The sequence below is a fragment of the Tachysurus vachellii genome, chromosome 6, assembly GCF_030014155.1.
Source record: "Tachysurus vachellii isolate PV-2020 chromosome 6, HZAU_Pvac_v1, whole genome shotgun sequence".
Taxonomy (NCBI): Eukaryota; Metazoa; Chordata; class Actinopteri; order Siluriformes; family Bagridae; genus Tachysurus; species Tachysurus vachellii.
Window position 1 is genome coordinate 5,126,472 of NC_083465.1, and position 15,411 is coordinate 5,141,882.

Below are 15,411 nucleotides of genomic sequence, written 5' to 3' on the forward strand. Positions count from 1 at the left end.
TTTTAACAATAATAATAATAATAATAATAATAAAGGAAAAAAATCAAAGAGACAAAAAGTACTACAACAAATACTGCCGTGAGATATTACATATACTTATTAAAATAAAATGACATACTTCTGACTATGGACTGTAAGAATGTATGCATGATGTTTGCAGGTTTCAAACCTTTACAATAGAAGTATTCAGAATGTATAGAAAACGCCATGCTTATGGATGTCATTATTCAGATCTTAAATAGCACTATCTTTGATTTGATACCTAAAATCAAAGTCAGAATGTCCTTATTAATAAAATTAAAAAGTCACTGTAGATGCAGAACTGGATGTAATACACTTTATTTAATAAAAAAAAATCATAAAAATGACAATATCTGAGCTAAAACACAAACACAACATAACGTTATTAAATAAATACTGTACAAAGCTGGTTTTATCAAACCCATTTTCTCCGTGTATAGGCTTTTTACACACACACACACATTTGTGAATTCTGCATTGTAAAGTTTGTCCCACTGTCTTTGATTTCTGGCACAAAGGAAAGCGTCGCGCTAGTGGGAAGCTGTGTCCCAAACGGTAGCATCACATCCGCACTACAAAGCCTATCCATGCCAAAAAAAAACCCCAGCACGACACCTGTGGCTTTGACTGTGCATGATGAGCACAGGTACCGAAGCTTCAGAACATGGACATTGGTTTATCCGAGTGTGATTGAATGGCGCTACATTTAGAACGCAACCTGAGTGGAAATAAAGGACCAAAGGGCCGCATGACAGACACAGACGCACAGTGCCATCCATATCAACAGGCTACAGCAAGAGGAAATTAGATTTCAGTGCATTGAATTGATATTTTTTGGAGGAACCATTCCGATGTGGTTTTCACAGTGGCTTCCATCAGCAGCTCTTGAGATGCGGCAGAGCAGAGAGTTTGTCCACTTTGCTGAAGGCGGCTGCGCTCTCGACACCTTTCAGCCACTCTTTACATTTCCGCATCACCGTCTCGTCCACGTCTCCGTCCTCCTCTTCGTACTCAACGTCGTCGTACTTGTGCTGGTCGTTGAGCAGTGAAATCTTCACGATCGCGCTGATGTCATTCGAGCTATCCAGTTTGACGGCGGGGCCCGTGCTCTTCGACGCGCCCTGCGCCCTTTTGGACGGTGCAGCCCGGCGGTGTCTGGCGTCCGTCGACCCGCAGCACTTCTGCTGCTTGGCCAGCATCTGTTTTTCGAGGTTGCGTTTCTGAATGACGAGGATGGCTTCTGGGGTGAGGCTGAGGGAGAACTGTACCTCCTGCTCCAGCTCTTCTTTGCCATAGGCGACTGCGCGCCGAGCCCCGGATTCCCCGGAGCTGGAGCGCGGCACGCTTTCACACGAGCCACCCAGCGGTTTGCACGCGTTTAGCCACGCGCTTTTCACGTCCACGACGTCAAGATTTGGTACTGAACAGTCTGTGGGAAATTTGGTAGAATATTGTTGTTGCTGCTGCTGTGGTGGTTTACGTCCCAGTTGTCTCAGATTGGCACTAGGCCAAGACGTGGACAGTTTGTCCTTCTCCGTTTCCTTCTCCTCGCGCGGCTTCGGACTGAGCAAAGACTGAGGAAGAACAACAGTCGTGCCGGGTTTCTTCTTCCTGAACAGATCTTTCCCTGGCGACGATATCCGCGAATGGAGGTTTATAGGTGGAAAAGGCATCTTATCGGCTGCGTTACGGTATTTGTGGAGAAATAAAAGCGCAGCGTTCAGTTAGCCAGAGAACTGGACCGAGCCATTCGCTTGCAGTGACACGCAGCTCCTCAGCAGCTTTAAGCTTCACTGCCGGCACAAGAAGGTGTCATTTGGCTTTTATAGATCCAGGGACAGGGGGCGTGGCCACAGCGCAAAGACAAGGCACGTGTCTTAGATTCCATCATCATGCTTTATAAGCTACATTATTTATCCCACCAAACGTTATACACCTTATTTTAAAGTAGAACATGGCCTAATTTATTTTCCTACTTTAGTAGTTCAACATTGATATTACATCATAATATGCTAATGAATAAGTACATTTAAACTTCAGGCTTCAGAATTTGTCCATTAAGCATTTTGTCCATCAGTGACATGCGCTTAACTAAAGCAGACCTACTGATGTGATGTTCTTATCTTTCACTGATTCTCCTCCAAAGGAACATCTTCCAGTCCCCAACGCCACGAAGAACTAAGTAAAAATCAATAAGTTTTTATACCTTTAGAAGTAGCACTTACTGCATATCCACAAGGAATTCATATCATCCGTTATTTTCCCCATAACAAAGCACTGTTTGTACTCCATAATCATTTTCTCTAGTTGTAAAAGACTTTACCCTATTAGTAAGCAACTGAGAATTGTTAAACTGTGAAGCATTAGACATGCAGGGTGTTGTTTTACCACAAACATAGGGTAAAAATACACCTACTATTTGTTAATCAGATATTAATATAGACAGCATACACACCATAGACATAAACTGACAAAATAAGAGTCATGCAGATATGGATAGGGTTAAAAAGCACGGTCTCTTTTGTGTTATTCATGAATATTACATATCTGAACTGTGATGTAAATAATCTATTGTTTGTTTGTTAGTATGTCATTTTCAATAAAATATGTCCTAAGAAATATTGATGCAATGAAAGCCAAAAGCCGGTATTAGACTGCATACATGTGCAGACCAGCACAAGAAGAAAAAAGACATCCCACCCAACAGTTGAATGCTGCATCCCATGTTCATATACGGTGTTGTAGAGGATGTGCTGGTGGAGGAGGGTTGCTCGATATGGAGCGCGCTACACATAGTCACTATAGCAACCACAGCTGTGCAGTCTTAGCACATCAGCCTAAGTCAAAAACAAAAACCATTAGGTCAGTATTCTGACAGTATAGTGAAGGTCAATGCTGTAACAGAGTATAAGGAAGCAAATACTGCATGAAAGTATATTAGCTAAACTCCTTTGTGTTTGGAATGGTGACGTGTGAGTGGCAGCTGACGTAGTGTGAATCTTGCCATACATGACATGGAGTAGTCTGCCTCATTCACATACATTCTATAATCTGAACAAAGACATAGAAAATTTGTTAACAAGTTAACACATTAGGAAACATTTATTAATCATCTCCAGTGACTAATGTATCCTGGCTTGAGTCACACACACACGCATGCACACACAAGAGGAAAACAATTGACTGACATTAAAAAGACAGAATAATTGTGTTTATTACAAGAAGAGCAGTGTTATCAGACAATTTACTGTGCTTACAAAATATTTTGTGTAAAGTACACAAATGATATTTAATGTACAAATTAAGACATAAGTAATAAGGCACAGTTTTGGCACTTTCAACAGCAGCCTGACACCAAAAATACTTAAATATTTGTTCATTTTGGGGACATAATGTTTAATGTTCAGAACAGACACATTATAATGCTGTAAACATAAAAAAAAAAAAAAGCAACTTCTGGTGAATGTTTATTTTAATGCTAAATATGTAATCCGCAGGATGACAGAAATATTTGAAAGTATAACAATATGCTGGCTTATATTAGAAAAAATTAAATGAAAATCTTTGCAATATAATATTTTACATATCTACTATGTATATTTTGAATATTTTGGCTTGGACAATATAATGTTGCTGAGAAAAGCAGCTTTAGCTCAAACAGGAAGTGAAGCACTTTAGGACTGCGTCCCTGTAGGAAGAAAACACAGTAAAAAAAATTAGCGTTATTGTAAAATTTCAATTTCAGTATGGTGTAATATTTAAGAAACAATTCAAGAAGGTTAAACAGAGACAGATTATCACAATATGACAAATTTATCAGTGAAAAATGTAGGAACCGGAGGAAAAAAATGCTGTTTGTGTTGCTTATTCACTTGAATCACACAGCTGTTGTGCTAAACTAGCTTTATTCTTGGGCTTTGGATGGGTGGATCTGTTGCTCGTTTTATCCTGTTTTGGTGAGAAAGGACCAACGCACCTCCCCTGACATCAGGTACATGGCTGCGGTATGATGTAACCCACACGGTCACTATGGCAACTGCAGAACGAGGTCATGGCGCCTCCTTATCCTCATCTTCCCCCACCCCCTCTTCCAGTCTCTCTCTCTCTCTTTCTCTCTCTCGTTATTAACGTGTTGCTATGCAGACTATATCACAGTTCTACATCCAGTAGGAGGTGTGAAGAGCTGTCAAGGTTAAAAGGAAAAAGGGGAGGAGGAAGGAGGAAGGGCTCTGGGTAACGCCGTCCCCTCATACCTTTGAAAGGCATGTTCAAAGACTCATCCTGCACCCCCAACACATCAAAACCTACACCTCACTACTCTGCAGTCAACCGTCTGGTTAGGAACTAGTTTCATTCTTGAACAGAGTGATGAGGATGTAAAAATTTCATTCCAGTCATATGTAATATAAGGATTCAAAAAATGGCATGCCATGGAGCAAGCACTGATGCTACTGCTGCATTCACAAGAGGATGGGGATGACAGAAACACCATACTCATTAAGAAACCAGCTCCAATCACAGCATCAGCTCACTAAGCCATGATGCAGCTCCATTGTCTGTTAATCCAATAACAAGCCAATGATAAAGGTCTTAACTGGAAGGCTTTGGCGATCAGCTGCGCACGGTTTAGGTTTTATTTCTAACCAATACAGCAGCACAAGAAAACTAAACAATCATCAACACCACCACCACCACAATCCAACCGCTGTATTTTCCAGACACTCATTCATATTCTGCTTCATATTCTGCCACTTGGTTTCATAGATGTCTGGCTCACACATACTGAGCTACTAATAGAAGGAGTGCATTTTAGATCTAGGCCTATGCTGCTAAGAATATATCATAGCATGGCCATCACACTTCCAGTGCAAGCGCTTGAAAAATAAAGAGGACGCAGACTCTCAACAACCACACACCTTAGAAAACTTTAGAAACTTCACACAGTAGAATCAGGTTAGATAAACCCTGTCACAAGGAGCCGTCCGCTAACACATTAAACAGCACATTTACTGCCTTGTCTCTGCACTTTGATTTGCTTTTAATATTTTTTTCAATCTGTTTGCGTAATGGCTAGATGTGTTTCCTGACCTATGTTTTAGCTCACAGTTAACACATACATAGGGCACACAGAATAATATATATATACACAGTATGTTTTAAGTAGCTTGGCAGAAAGGTTCTGATAGCATCTTAAGCCTAGAGAAATGCATCAATTAGCTTTTCGATTTCTTAGAAAAGATACCAGCGGTACTAAACTAAATCTGTCTCGATTTCAAAAAGCAAATCATAAACAAACCCCTTCTGGTTTAAGCCACACCCAATTTGGGGTTAAATCTGAACACACATACGAAGAAATTCAGGGCACTTTACATTAGAGCTTACAACAAGCTTCATTATTCTGAAATAAAGGCTAATCCTAAAGGAATATTTTGTAATCTAATGCAACTTTACAGTCATAGGAAGAGTTTAAACCGGACATGTAGGGAATGTCCTCAGCTGGACAAGCTCACAGAATGGCCAAAGATGGCTTTTTGACTTCTGTATTAAGGAACTAAACACATAGCATTATGGGGGTCAAGAGAAAGGAAGGAAAACCCAAACCAAAACAACTACAACAAAAATAAACCCAGAGCCATTTGTATGGTGCAGACACCCAATCATGCTCCAGGAGAGGATTAGTGCCATATGGTCAGGGACAGCAGCACATCCGTGGGTAAATAACATGTTTTCATTCAGATACCCAGGCAAAACAAACCACCCAGCTTGACTAGGAGAGTAACACACTGGCATTTGGAGGAATCCTTTAGTCTTGGTTGGAGTTAAGTACCGATATCTAATCTCACCTTCCAAGTGTTACATATTACAGACCTACCTGGCAAATGCTGAACAAAAGCTAACGTGTGTAGAATTAAAATATAAACACTGTAAAGGTAACTTTAAGCCTGAGCTGCTACTTACCCGAATTTTTGAAAATGATTGACTGACAACAGAAGCCAAGTGTTTGTATAATTAATTCATTTTGTTTTAAGTCAAAATATACCTAGACAGAAACGCATATACATATAAATGAAATTCTGCTTACCGAGCAAATGGAATGTATGAGATGCTGTACCTAAAAAGAAAAAAAAAAAAGAAGAAAAGAAGAAGAGATGTAAGTTTCTATTTTATATCACTATAAATCTCCATAAATTGAGATGGAGATAACTGATAAGATAAACAATCACTTCCATTATCATTAATAAGACATTAACATTCCATTAACATTAATATCATAATAAGATAACACGGTGTTAAATGTTTCATAACCTATCGAAGGCTTTCACACGAATGAGACTTCTGAAGGTAACAGGAATTAAATCAAATCTACCCGAAAATAACAGTATAAAAGCCAAACACAATAAGCCTAATGAGGGCTTCTCATACAAGCCATTTATGGTCACAGCAAGGACAATAACACAAAAATTAAACAAACAATTGAACTATAATGAACAAAAAAAATTCATTTATTCAAACCAGTACATTCCTAAAACCAGTCATAATAAATTTAACATTATTCATACTGGTGTTCTTTTTTAAAGTTTCATATATTATTCTTTGAAATGTTACAACTGTGATTACTTAATTTATAACACAAAATAAAATTTCTTTAAAAAAAAAAAAAGCATACGGTCTTTCAACATAGAGGCACTTAAGAAAGAGACATTATGAACTGGTTAAATATTCACAAAGAATTGTTCAAGTGACATCGAACGCAGTGCATGTTAGATAGTATATTAACAGATTGTGCTGTCCAGGCATGTATGGAATTTCACTGCCACACACAAGCTGGCTCAGGGCTTGTGCCCTTCTCTCTCTGCTAAGGAATACTCCGTATAAGAAATGGCACATCACTGTGCCAGTGTGAGGCTCATGTTGGCAAACGTGTGTGTGTGTGTGAGTGTGAGTGCAGAGCAAGCAGTTGCCAGGGTGACGGCACTTGTCTGTTATCCTGATATGACTAAGGATGTGGAAGAAGAGAACGTATCTTCAGTGATGATGACAATAACACTGGCAATAAAGTCTGGACCAGTGACGTGTGTAAAATCCCACACACATGCATGCTGAGGGTGAGGAATGCAAATAAAGTTAGTCATTTGTCTCTCATGCTCCAGCAGTCTGTGGTGTGACTGGAGCCAGCAGAAAGGATCAGGAAATGCCAAGAGAGATTAGCTAAATTTCCCTGCCTAACAGAAGCCGAGCTTAGCTAGAGACACTATTTGTCCTTTCTGTCTCTTTTTTTTAACTCCCAAATAATTAATGGCCAAAGGTTAGAGGACATTGAGGACAATCCTTAGTCATGTTTACTGGGCAAAAACCCTCACACCTACAGTGAATCAGCGCAGCTAGCCAATGTACACACACATTCAGACATTTATTTCTGCTTTGTTTTATTAAATTATTGGCACCCATGGGTAACCTGTCTAACTATACATTTGGTGACCACAAAATTGCCAGCCTCATTAACCACACTCTTCACTGCAGGTTCATCACAGCCTCGGTTCTTTTAAACTTTTTAATTATATCCTAAACAGTGGACAGGGAGTCAAATGTTCTATTTTTTTTAGAATCAATTTAGAGTAAAAGCTTGGATTTATCTAACTGTTTTCATTTTAAGCATAGGACTAAGCAAATTAAAACACAACAGCATTTTTCATAACCTTTCTTTTTTTTCCCCTAAATCCCATCTTTACCCAGGGTACCAATAATTCTGGGGATGACTGCAGAATTCCACCACTGCTGACGCAAAATGAAGTGCTTTTTTGCTATATATGATGGCTTTCTAATCCGTTCTGTTTTTTGTTTTTTGTTTTTTTTACATATTTTTATGCTGTTTTGGCCTAGACTATCCCTCACCTTGGATATTTTTAGTTCCATTTAGTTGATTTCCTGCTGCCTATATGAGCAGCATGCAGTTAATAGCAACCTGCCTGGCTTAATTAAAGCTGAATCAGGCACAGTTAGCCACAGGAGCTTCCAGATGGCAGTGGTCCAGACAGAAAAGGAAGTCAGTGCCAGGTTGATTTCGAGCTTTAGGGCACGCTGTGGCTGAATGTGACTTTACTCCCTAACTGGATAGTCCATAGCTCTGCAGTGTTGAATAGTTTTCAGGATGCAATTTCTGCTAATTTCTGTAAAAACCTTTCATTAGTTATTAGATAAAATATATACAAGTCAGAGATCTAGATAACCAACAATAACTGGATGCCTGGATACTTACCATGTCATAGCTAAGAACTGTAAGATGCAGAAGATGATAGCCAGCCCCTTTTTATGCCACTATTAAAAAAAAAACAAAAAAAAAAAAAAACACTTAACAGTTGCACAGTGTTAATTACAAAATTGTGGGTTCTAATATAGCCTTATTGAGTCAACACGGATGTTAGACTAATATATTATATAAAGCTGCTTACCCAAAAGACTGCACATAAGGTCAGGACAAGGCACAACTGCAGAGAAAAAGATAAATCATGTAATGCTTTATGGAAGAGAACAAAACAGCCAACATCTCTTCATCCAACTCAATAATGTAAAAGCTTCATACTTTTCGATTGACAGATTCTGATTGTATAAATGGTGTTTACCCAAAAAAAAAAAACAACCCTTGAGACTGTTGTGTGTGCCCTCACTTTATTTTGTTACTGAATAAGCTCCATGGCCATGGCTCAGACATGTCCCAGAATATACTATGCACCAGTACAAGGAAATTTTTTTTACTCATAAGCCAACTAGTTAACTTGGCTAACGTTATTAATAAACAAGACGGCTTTGTTTTTATGTGGTGTATTAAAACCACAAAAGGGTGAGCATTACAGTTAATATTTTTCTTCCTTCATTAGTTTTTGTCAGCTCCTGAAATGTATGATTGTGTGTAAAGCGAAGATATAGAAGATCTGTCTAAGCTCAAGCTAATTATACTGAATTCTAGGCTTTAATAAGGATTAAATGACTAGATCTTTGGTGTCAGTTTGGTTCAAGCTCCTGTAATGACTTCAGGCCTTCTCAACTCTCCCAGGTTAACAGTGGTGTGAAACTGTAGTCTGGGTTAAAGCGTTACAGATGTAATGCATCTTTCCAAACACAATCAAGAAGTGTGAGCTAGAGAAACACTTCAGCAGTGCAGTTAGACACAAACCCGAGGCAGACAATAGCTTCAGCCTTACCAGCATGACGCAGGTGGCTATGAGTCTGGTCGGCTCAAACATGCGCTTCAGCTGTTTCAGTGGGCCCATGAGGAAACAGGTACTGGATGGAGCAGATAAATGGTAAATATCCTTATATTAAATGCAGAAAAAAGAGCAGATGCTTTATATATATATATATATTACAGACAGACATATGACCACCACAACAGCATCGTTGCATCCTGGAAAGTCTCTGTACTGGAGGGATGAGAAGTCTAAGTCTATTCTACCAAAAGATATTAACATTTCTAGCATTTGGCAGACACCCGTATCTAGAGCGACTACCATTTGTCTCATGTATACAACTTAGCAAATTAAGGGTTAAGAGCCTTGCTCAGTGTGGCAGCTTGATGGTTCTGGGATTTAAACTCAGAACCTTCTGATGAGTAGTCCAACAACTTAACCACTAGGCTACTGATTCATGTTCATCTAACTGGTTTGATGATAGCATTAGTCGTCAGTCGTCAGTCCAAAAACTCCCACAGGTGTTCAACTGGGTTAAAATCTGCTCAATGGCAAGGTCATAGCATATTATTTACATGTGGTTTTTTCACCCTGTGACTTTGTGCTGTGTTACTGGGGCAGAGTCATCCAGGAAGAGACAAATCCATTCAGGATAGAAATGTTTCAAACAGGGGTTTCTAACCTCCTAGCTCACAATCCATTTGGGCTTTATGGGTGATGGAGGTAAAATACGCTGAGATTTGTAATTCAATATTAGACAAAAAAAAAAAATCAGATTAAATAGCATCACGGAGATTTCGTCTTCTCCTCTTCGCTCTCCTGATGTGACCAGAACCAGAATGACTATGGTCCCCTGAGGGCTGAGGATCTCCAAAGTGTGTTACTCAAGCAGGCTAACTGAGGCATATATTAGATTAGTAAAGGTCTAATGCATGAGCAGCAGGCATGTCCCATGCATAGCACTGAAGGAGCAAACGTCTACAACCACCAGACCCGAGATGTCTTTGACCTCTGAGAAGACAAGATTAAGAAAAATCTGCTCACGTGAAATGGAAAGGCAGAAATATAAATGGCAGGACAGCACAGAATATAATTCTGTGCCATTATGCTGATGAACGGAGAAAAATATTTTAATTTCTGTTCAGTGAAAACATCCACTGGGTGGGTTGGAGGTTGGTTGAATACACAGATTATATACTGCCTTGATTATTAGTCACTTTGGATAAAGGCTTCATACAACCTACCTTTATTTCTTTGCTCTATAAATTGAAAAAAGTATAAATGTGAAAATTAAGGTCTAATTATGTAGCTTAAAAATTTCCAACCTACACTAATCACCTGGAAGAAAAATATTGTAGATACGAATAGTGCATCTAAGCACTGTGGATAAATATAGTTAAGAAGAAATGTCTAGAAAGTGCTGACAATAACCAAGGTGCAGCAAGCATAGATGGAAGGGGAATTCTGGGGCATTTTCATGCATTCTGACTGCAGTTAATAATTAGGCCTCTTCCTGGTTCCTACATAACTGATTCAAAGTGCTGTCACAACAGGCTGGTGCTGCTTTCCAGCCTGGGTCACATACACAGTGCTCATGGGAATATGACAGATGAGGCCGGCTGTTTGAACTCTCGGCTGTTAGCGCTCATGCCTTAAAAAGAATTCAGATGAGTCGAGGGACTAACAAAGTCGATTGGGATCGTATCCGTTTCAAATGCTAACGAGTGGGTGGTCAGGCTTTGTTTAAGGTCTCTTTTTATGACTGCTGTTAAAGAGCAAGGCGACACAAGACACTGGATTCAAACAGGCTCCCTTACAGAGGAGAATCTAGCTGCAATAGTAGGATGATCAGTGCTAGAGCTATGATCCTGTGGTGACATGAATAAAACAGACAGAAATGATTGTGCGATGCTGAAAAGAACTAAACTCCCAGATCTCATAGCAACTCCCGAAAAAAGTGCAAGCTCTCAACTGAAAGCCTGTGTCTTAATTTTCACACAACCAAGGGGACAGTGTCTCGGTCTGCATACGTGTGGGTGTGTGTTTCTTCTTGCCTGGTTTCTTGTGAAAGGACATTTTAACACCGCATGAATTTAATATATTGCGTAACTCTGCGGTATAAGGATACAGAGGAAGTAGTATGGTCTGTCCACATAGAATTACTAAAGACGAAGCGACCAAACAGTAGACTTGTGTAAACAGTGCTGGCCCATTTATTTAGCCGGCCTAAATCTCAGAAACACATGGGAAAGAATTTGAATAGAGGCTACTGCGGGCCCTGTAAAGAAACGCACGTGTTTAAGGGCAGAAATCATATACTACAGAGATGTCCTGCATTAAATGACAGTGTTTCCATGGAGAGGAGCTTGGCTTACTTTACAGAAGCCATGTGAAGGCTGTGCATTAATGATTAGAGCCTCTAAGTCACTATTGGGAAAGTTTTACGTCTTCAAACAAAGAATGTGGTGAAATCTGCCGGTGCTATAAAGCACTGTTTTGTGATGGTGGTGGTGTTGATATTCAAAAGTCTCTGTTGAAACATTAATGGGTTGGTTAGAAGTGAGAAGTTATGCATGAGCTCAACTTGGGAAAGAAGGCCAAGGTCAGAAAGACTGAATACAATGCTTGTAAGGTATCTTACCTAGCTAGAGCTGCAAGGTTTCCTATGGTGTAAAATACCGCAAACAACTGCATTCCTTTAGGTAGGAAAAGTAGCGCAGTGCCCTGTTTAGTCCAGAAAAACAAAATGGTGTTATCCATTAAACACTGAAAACAAATACACATCAATGTATAACTATCCAAGTATAAAAACTTCAATTCAAACTCATTATTTACTTTAACTGTTAGTAATTCCAGAACTGATGGTTTGACACTGATATTGGTTACGTCCTGCCACCTAGTGGATTTTTAGCTTTATTTTAACTCCTTACTTTAGGCTCCTTCTATAAACCATATCAATCTTTATACACGTTTCTTTGTTCAATAATGTTTTCTTTAATCAGAAATCCGATCAAACAGTTATTATAGAAACTCTTAGAATAAAATGAGTGTTTCATCATTACGAATCTATCGATTCAATTATGTCAGTGTTAAGCGCTTTTAGAAAATTTGTCAACATCTTCCGACCAGTAAGATTTGATCATTCTACAACAGCGTCACTGTAATTAAAAAATCCTGAATAATGTGAACAGTCTAGTGTGTTCTTGTGAGAGCACACACAGCAGGGTGGTTATCATTGTGTGAACTATCAGCTAGCCGTTATCAGTTATCAGTTACCAGTTACCAAGTGTGGGTCGGGTGGGGGCTGGGTTGTGGTGTCAAATATTAAAATGTCAAAAATCATTCTTAGTTTTAACTGGAGTGTACATTATTACATGTATGGGGCTGTCCCTGAATCAATGTACATAAGGTCTTTTTTGTTGTTGTTGCTAGAATAGGAAGAAAGTAAGTTTAACTATAGATTCTTCGCCCAAGCACCGTGTTTTTACATTAAAACCCAGTAGGTACGAACATAACAGTGACAAAACTTGGACGTGATAAAATGATTTGTCAAAGGTCTTCAGGTCCAAAAATGTTGTTCTCATCCCTAATGAATACAGTTAACTGTATAGTTATGATGCTGATTATATACTTGTCTAATGTTAGTACATACATCAAAAAACACAACATTCTCATGTTACTAATGCGGGAAGGTGGAAATAAGGCAGATGTGGTGGGGCTTCCAGAGTGTCAGTGAAACGAGAGGGGCGTCATTCAAAGCAACTACTCAACTGACACTTATTTCAGATTTATTTCAACCGACTCAGAAAAAAAAAAAAAAAGAGTCTCATTTGATGTATTTGTGAATGATAAGCCACAATCGTGTATGACGAGGTTAACACGCAGAGCTCCTATGCAGACAGTGTAAAGGCTATCAGGTCTGAATTTGCACGGAAGAATGCGAACACTGAGCCGAGACATGAGGTTGGTAAATTACCAGCATTACCAAGTTACTTCCTGAATGAAAGATCACTAAACTGGTTGTGTTTCTGTTCACAGCCTTGAGAGAAAACATTCTGTTTGCACTGTGTCACATTTGGCTTGGTTAAACTGCAGGTTACATCTGAATCCAGATTTTTTCTAGAAACTAGGAAACTCCTCACCAGTATAGAGCACAGGATCCCAGCGGCGAAGCATATGATGAACCATTTGATCCTCGTGCTGTAACTGAGTGTGGAGGCATCCAGGACCTGAGGGGAAAGAATGGAAGGATATCACATGGTTCCTTTCATTAGAAAACATGCTGAATACGGCTAAATCAAGACTAGCGCATGTACTTCTTGTACTTTCTAGAACATTATTACAAACAAATGAGTCAGTACAATGCTCTTTCGATTTTAGTATGTACTCTGAAACTGAAAGCCCAGAGGTTCACAGGCAGCTGTATAGCTGACCAGGCATGTAACAGGCACAGTATAACACAAGAAACCAACAACTTTACCCAAACAGCCAAGTATTTCATCACACCAGCAGTAAAGCTGTATTACCAGCCATTTCCTCTGACACCATAAACACAACACAATATTTATGCTTCACTTTTTTTAATTTTAAACCTACTTAATATTCAAAAACAGACTGAAAATGCCTAGTGTGTCTTTACATTAAACTATATTAACATAAGCTTTATTTCTGTGGTTTAAGCATTAGGTCATATGACTACTGAAGGGATACAACTACACTAATCCTATCATTTCTAATAAAATATCAGTCTCTGAAAAAAAAAGTGAGAGGATGTCAGTGAGAGAACACATTATGAGCATAACTGCGAAAATACAGGGCTAATAAAGTTATATTATATAGCATTAACACAAACAAATGAAAACAACAGGAACAAACACACCATTCAAAGCCAACCCTATAAACACCATAATAAATAAAGGCACATGCAGAGCAGGAGTAGCAGGTTTGTGTGGGTCTATTATCAGACACTGGATTCTGATAATTTACTGTAAATGCATCACATAGACATGGGTGACAATTTTACAGGAAGACGGTGGAGCTGTTGTGTTGTTCTGGGGGAATTTTGTTACAGGGTTTAAGTTAAAAAAAAGATCTCTGCACCCATCATGGATGCGTGTTAATATCCTAAAGGGCTTTCTAATTATATTGAAGGAATCTTTTTATAAAGCAGTGCTTTTATAACATCTCCAGTGTTTATACAAATGTGTTAGTCAATACATTACATCATGTTCCTTTGCTGATTTTAAGATTTCACTGGAAAGCTCGTGTGTTTATGTATTCATGCATTTTTAAACCCATTTAATCCAAAGACCATGACCTTACCTTACAACATCCATCCTCTGAGAGCATGCAGCATTTGGTGGAACAAATACGGAGTTAATATAAAATAAGCTAGAAAGTTCATAGTAAAACTTGCAGAACACAGAACATATACTATAAACAACACACACACACACACACACACACACACACACACACAAACACAAACAAACACACACACACACAAACACAGAAAAACAAACACACACACACACACACACACACAAACAAACAAACACAGAAAAACAAACACACACACACACACACACACACACACACACACACACACACACACACACACACACAAACTTTTTGTACGCAATATTATAGCTAGACTGTAAAGCTCACAGCTGTATCCCAAACAACTCCCTACTTCCTACATAAGCACACTTCACAGTGTATAAAGGACAGACATGTGCACATTACGCAGTGTACAATATTTTCAAGAGATAGTCATTTGAGACACGGCCACGAATTAACTAGCGGAATTACCAACATATACATTTTTCGTTTGGATAAAAACAGTCCTTCGTACGAAGACATGCTACAAAATAACTCAATAAATATCTTAACAGCTAGATAAAAGTCGTCTGCAGGGTGCATACTAACTGGTTTAACCACCACTAACTGGTTCTTTTAAAGGAGACGCAACAAACAAAACGTCCTCTGAGGGACGAATCTGCTGTAAATAAACAGACGGTTTACCTGCGCCGTCAGCCCAAGTTCCTCATTATCGTCTCGGCCATTTAAAACCCGTCGAAGCTTGTCCATGATTGACGCTTTTCACGTTCGAAATATTATTTGACACTTCCTCAAACCTCAGACGTTGAGATAATGACACCGAGGCGTGTCAAAGGCCGCGTCTCAAATGCCACATCGAGCCCTA

General features: G+C 39.1%; 2 protein-coding genes across 2 annotated transcripts; both read right to left on the minus strand.

Moving 5' to 3' along the window:
• Nucleotides 1-313: 313 nt before the first annotated feature.
• Nucleotides 314-1,978, minus strand: prr18 (proline rich 18). Its single transcript, XM_060871327.1, has one exon. The coding sequence runs from the start codon at nt 1,692-1,694 to the stop codon at nt 897-899; it is 798 nt and encodes a 265-aa protein (XP_060727310.1). The 5' UTR covers nt 1,695-1,978; the 3' UTR covers nt 314-896.
• Nucleotides 1,979-3,217: 1,239 nt separating this feature from the next.
• On the minus strand, nt 3,218-15,401 carry sft2d1 (SFT2 domain containing 1). Its single transcript, XM_060871836.1, has 8 exons — nt 15,231-15,401; nt 13,349-13,435; nt 11,848-11,930; nt 9,222-9,303; nt 8,472-8,507; nt 8,279-8,337; nt 6,104-6,133; nt 3,218-3,709 (listed from the first exon to the last, which is right to left on the minus strand). The coding sequence occupies exons 1-8, from the start codon at nt 15,294-15,296 to the stop codon at nt 3,670-3,672; spliced, it is 483 nt and encodes a 160-aa protein (XP_060727819.1). The 5' UTR covers nt 15,297-15,401; the 3' UTR covers nt 3,218-3,669.
• Between the last annotated feature and the right edge of the window lie 10 nt (nt 15,402-15,411).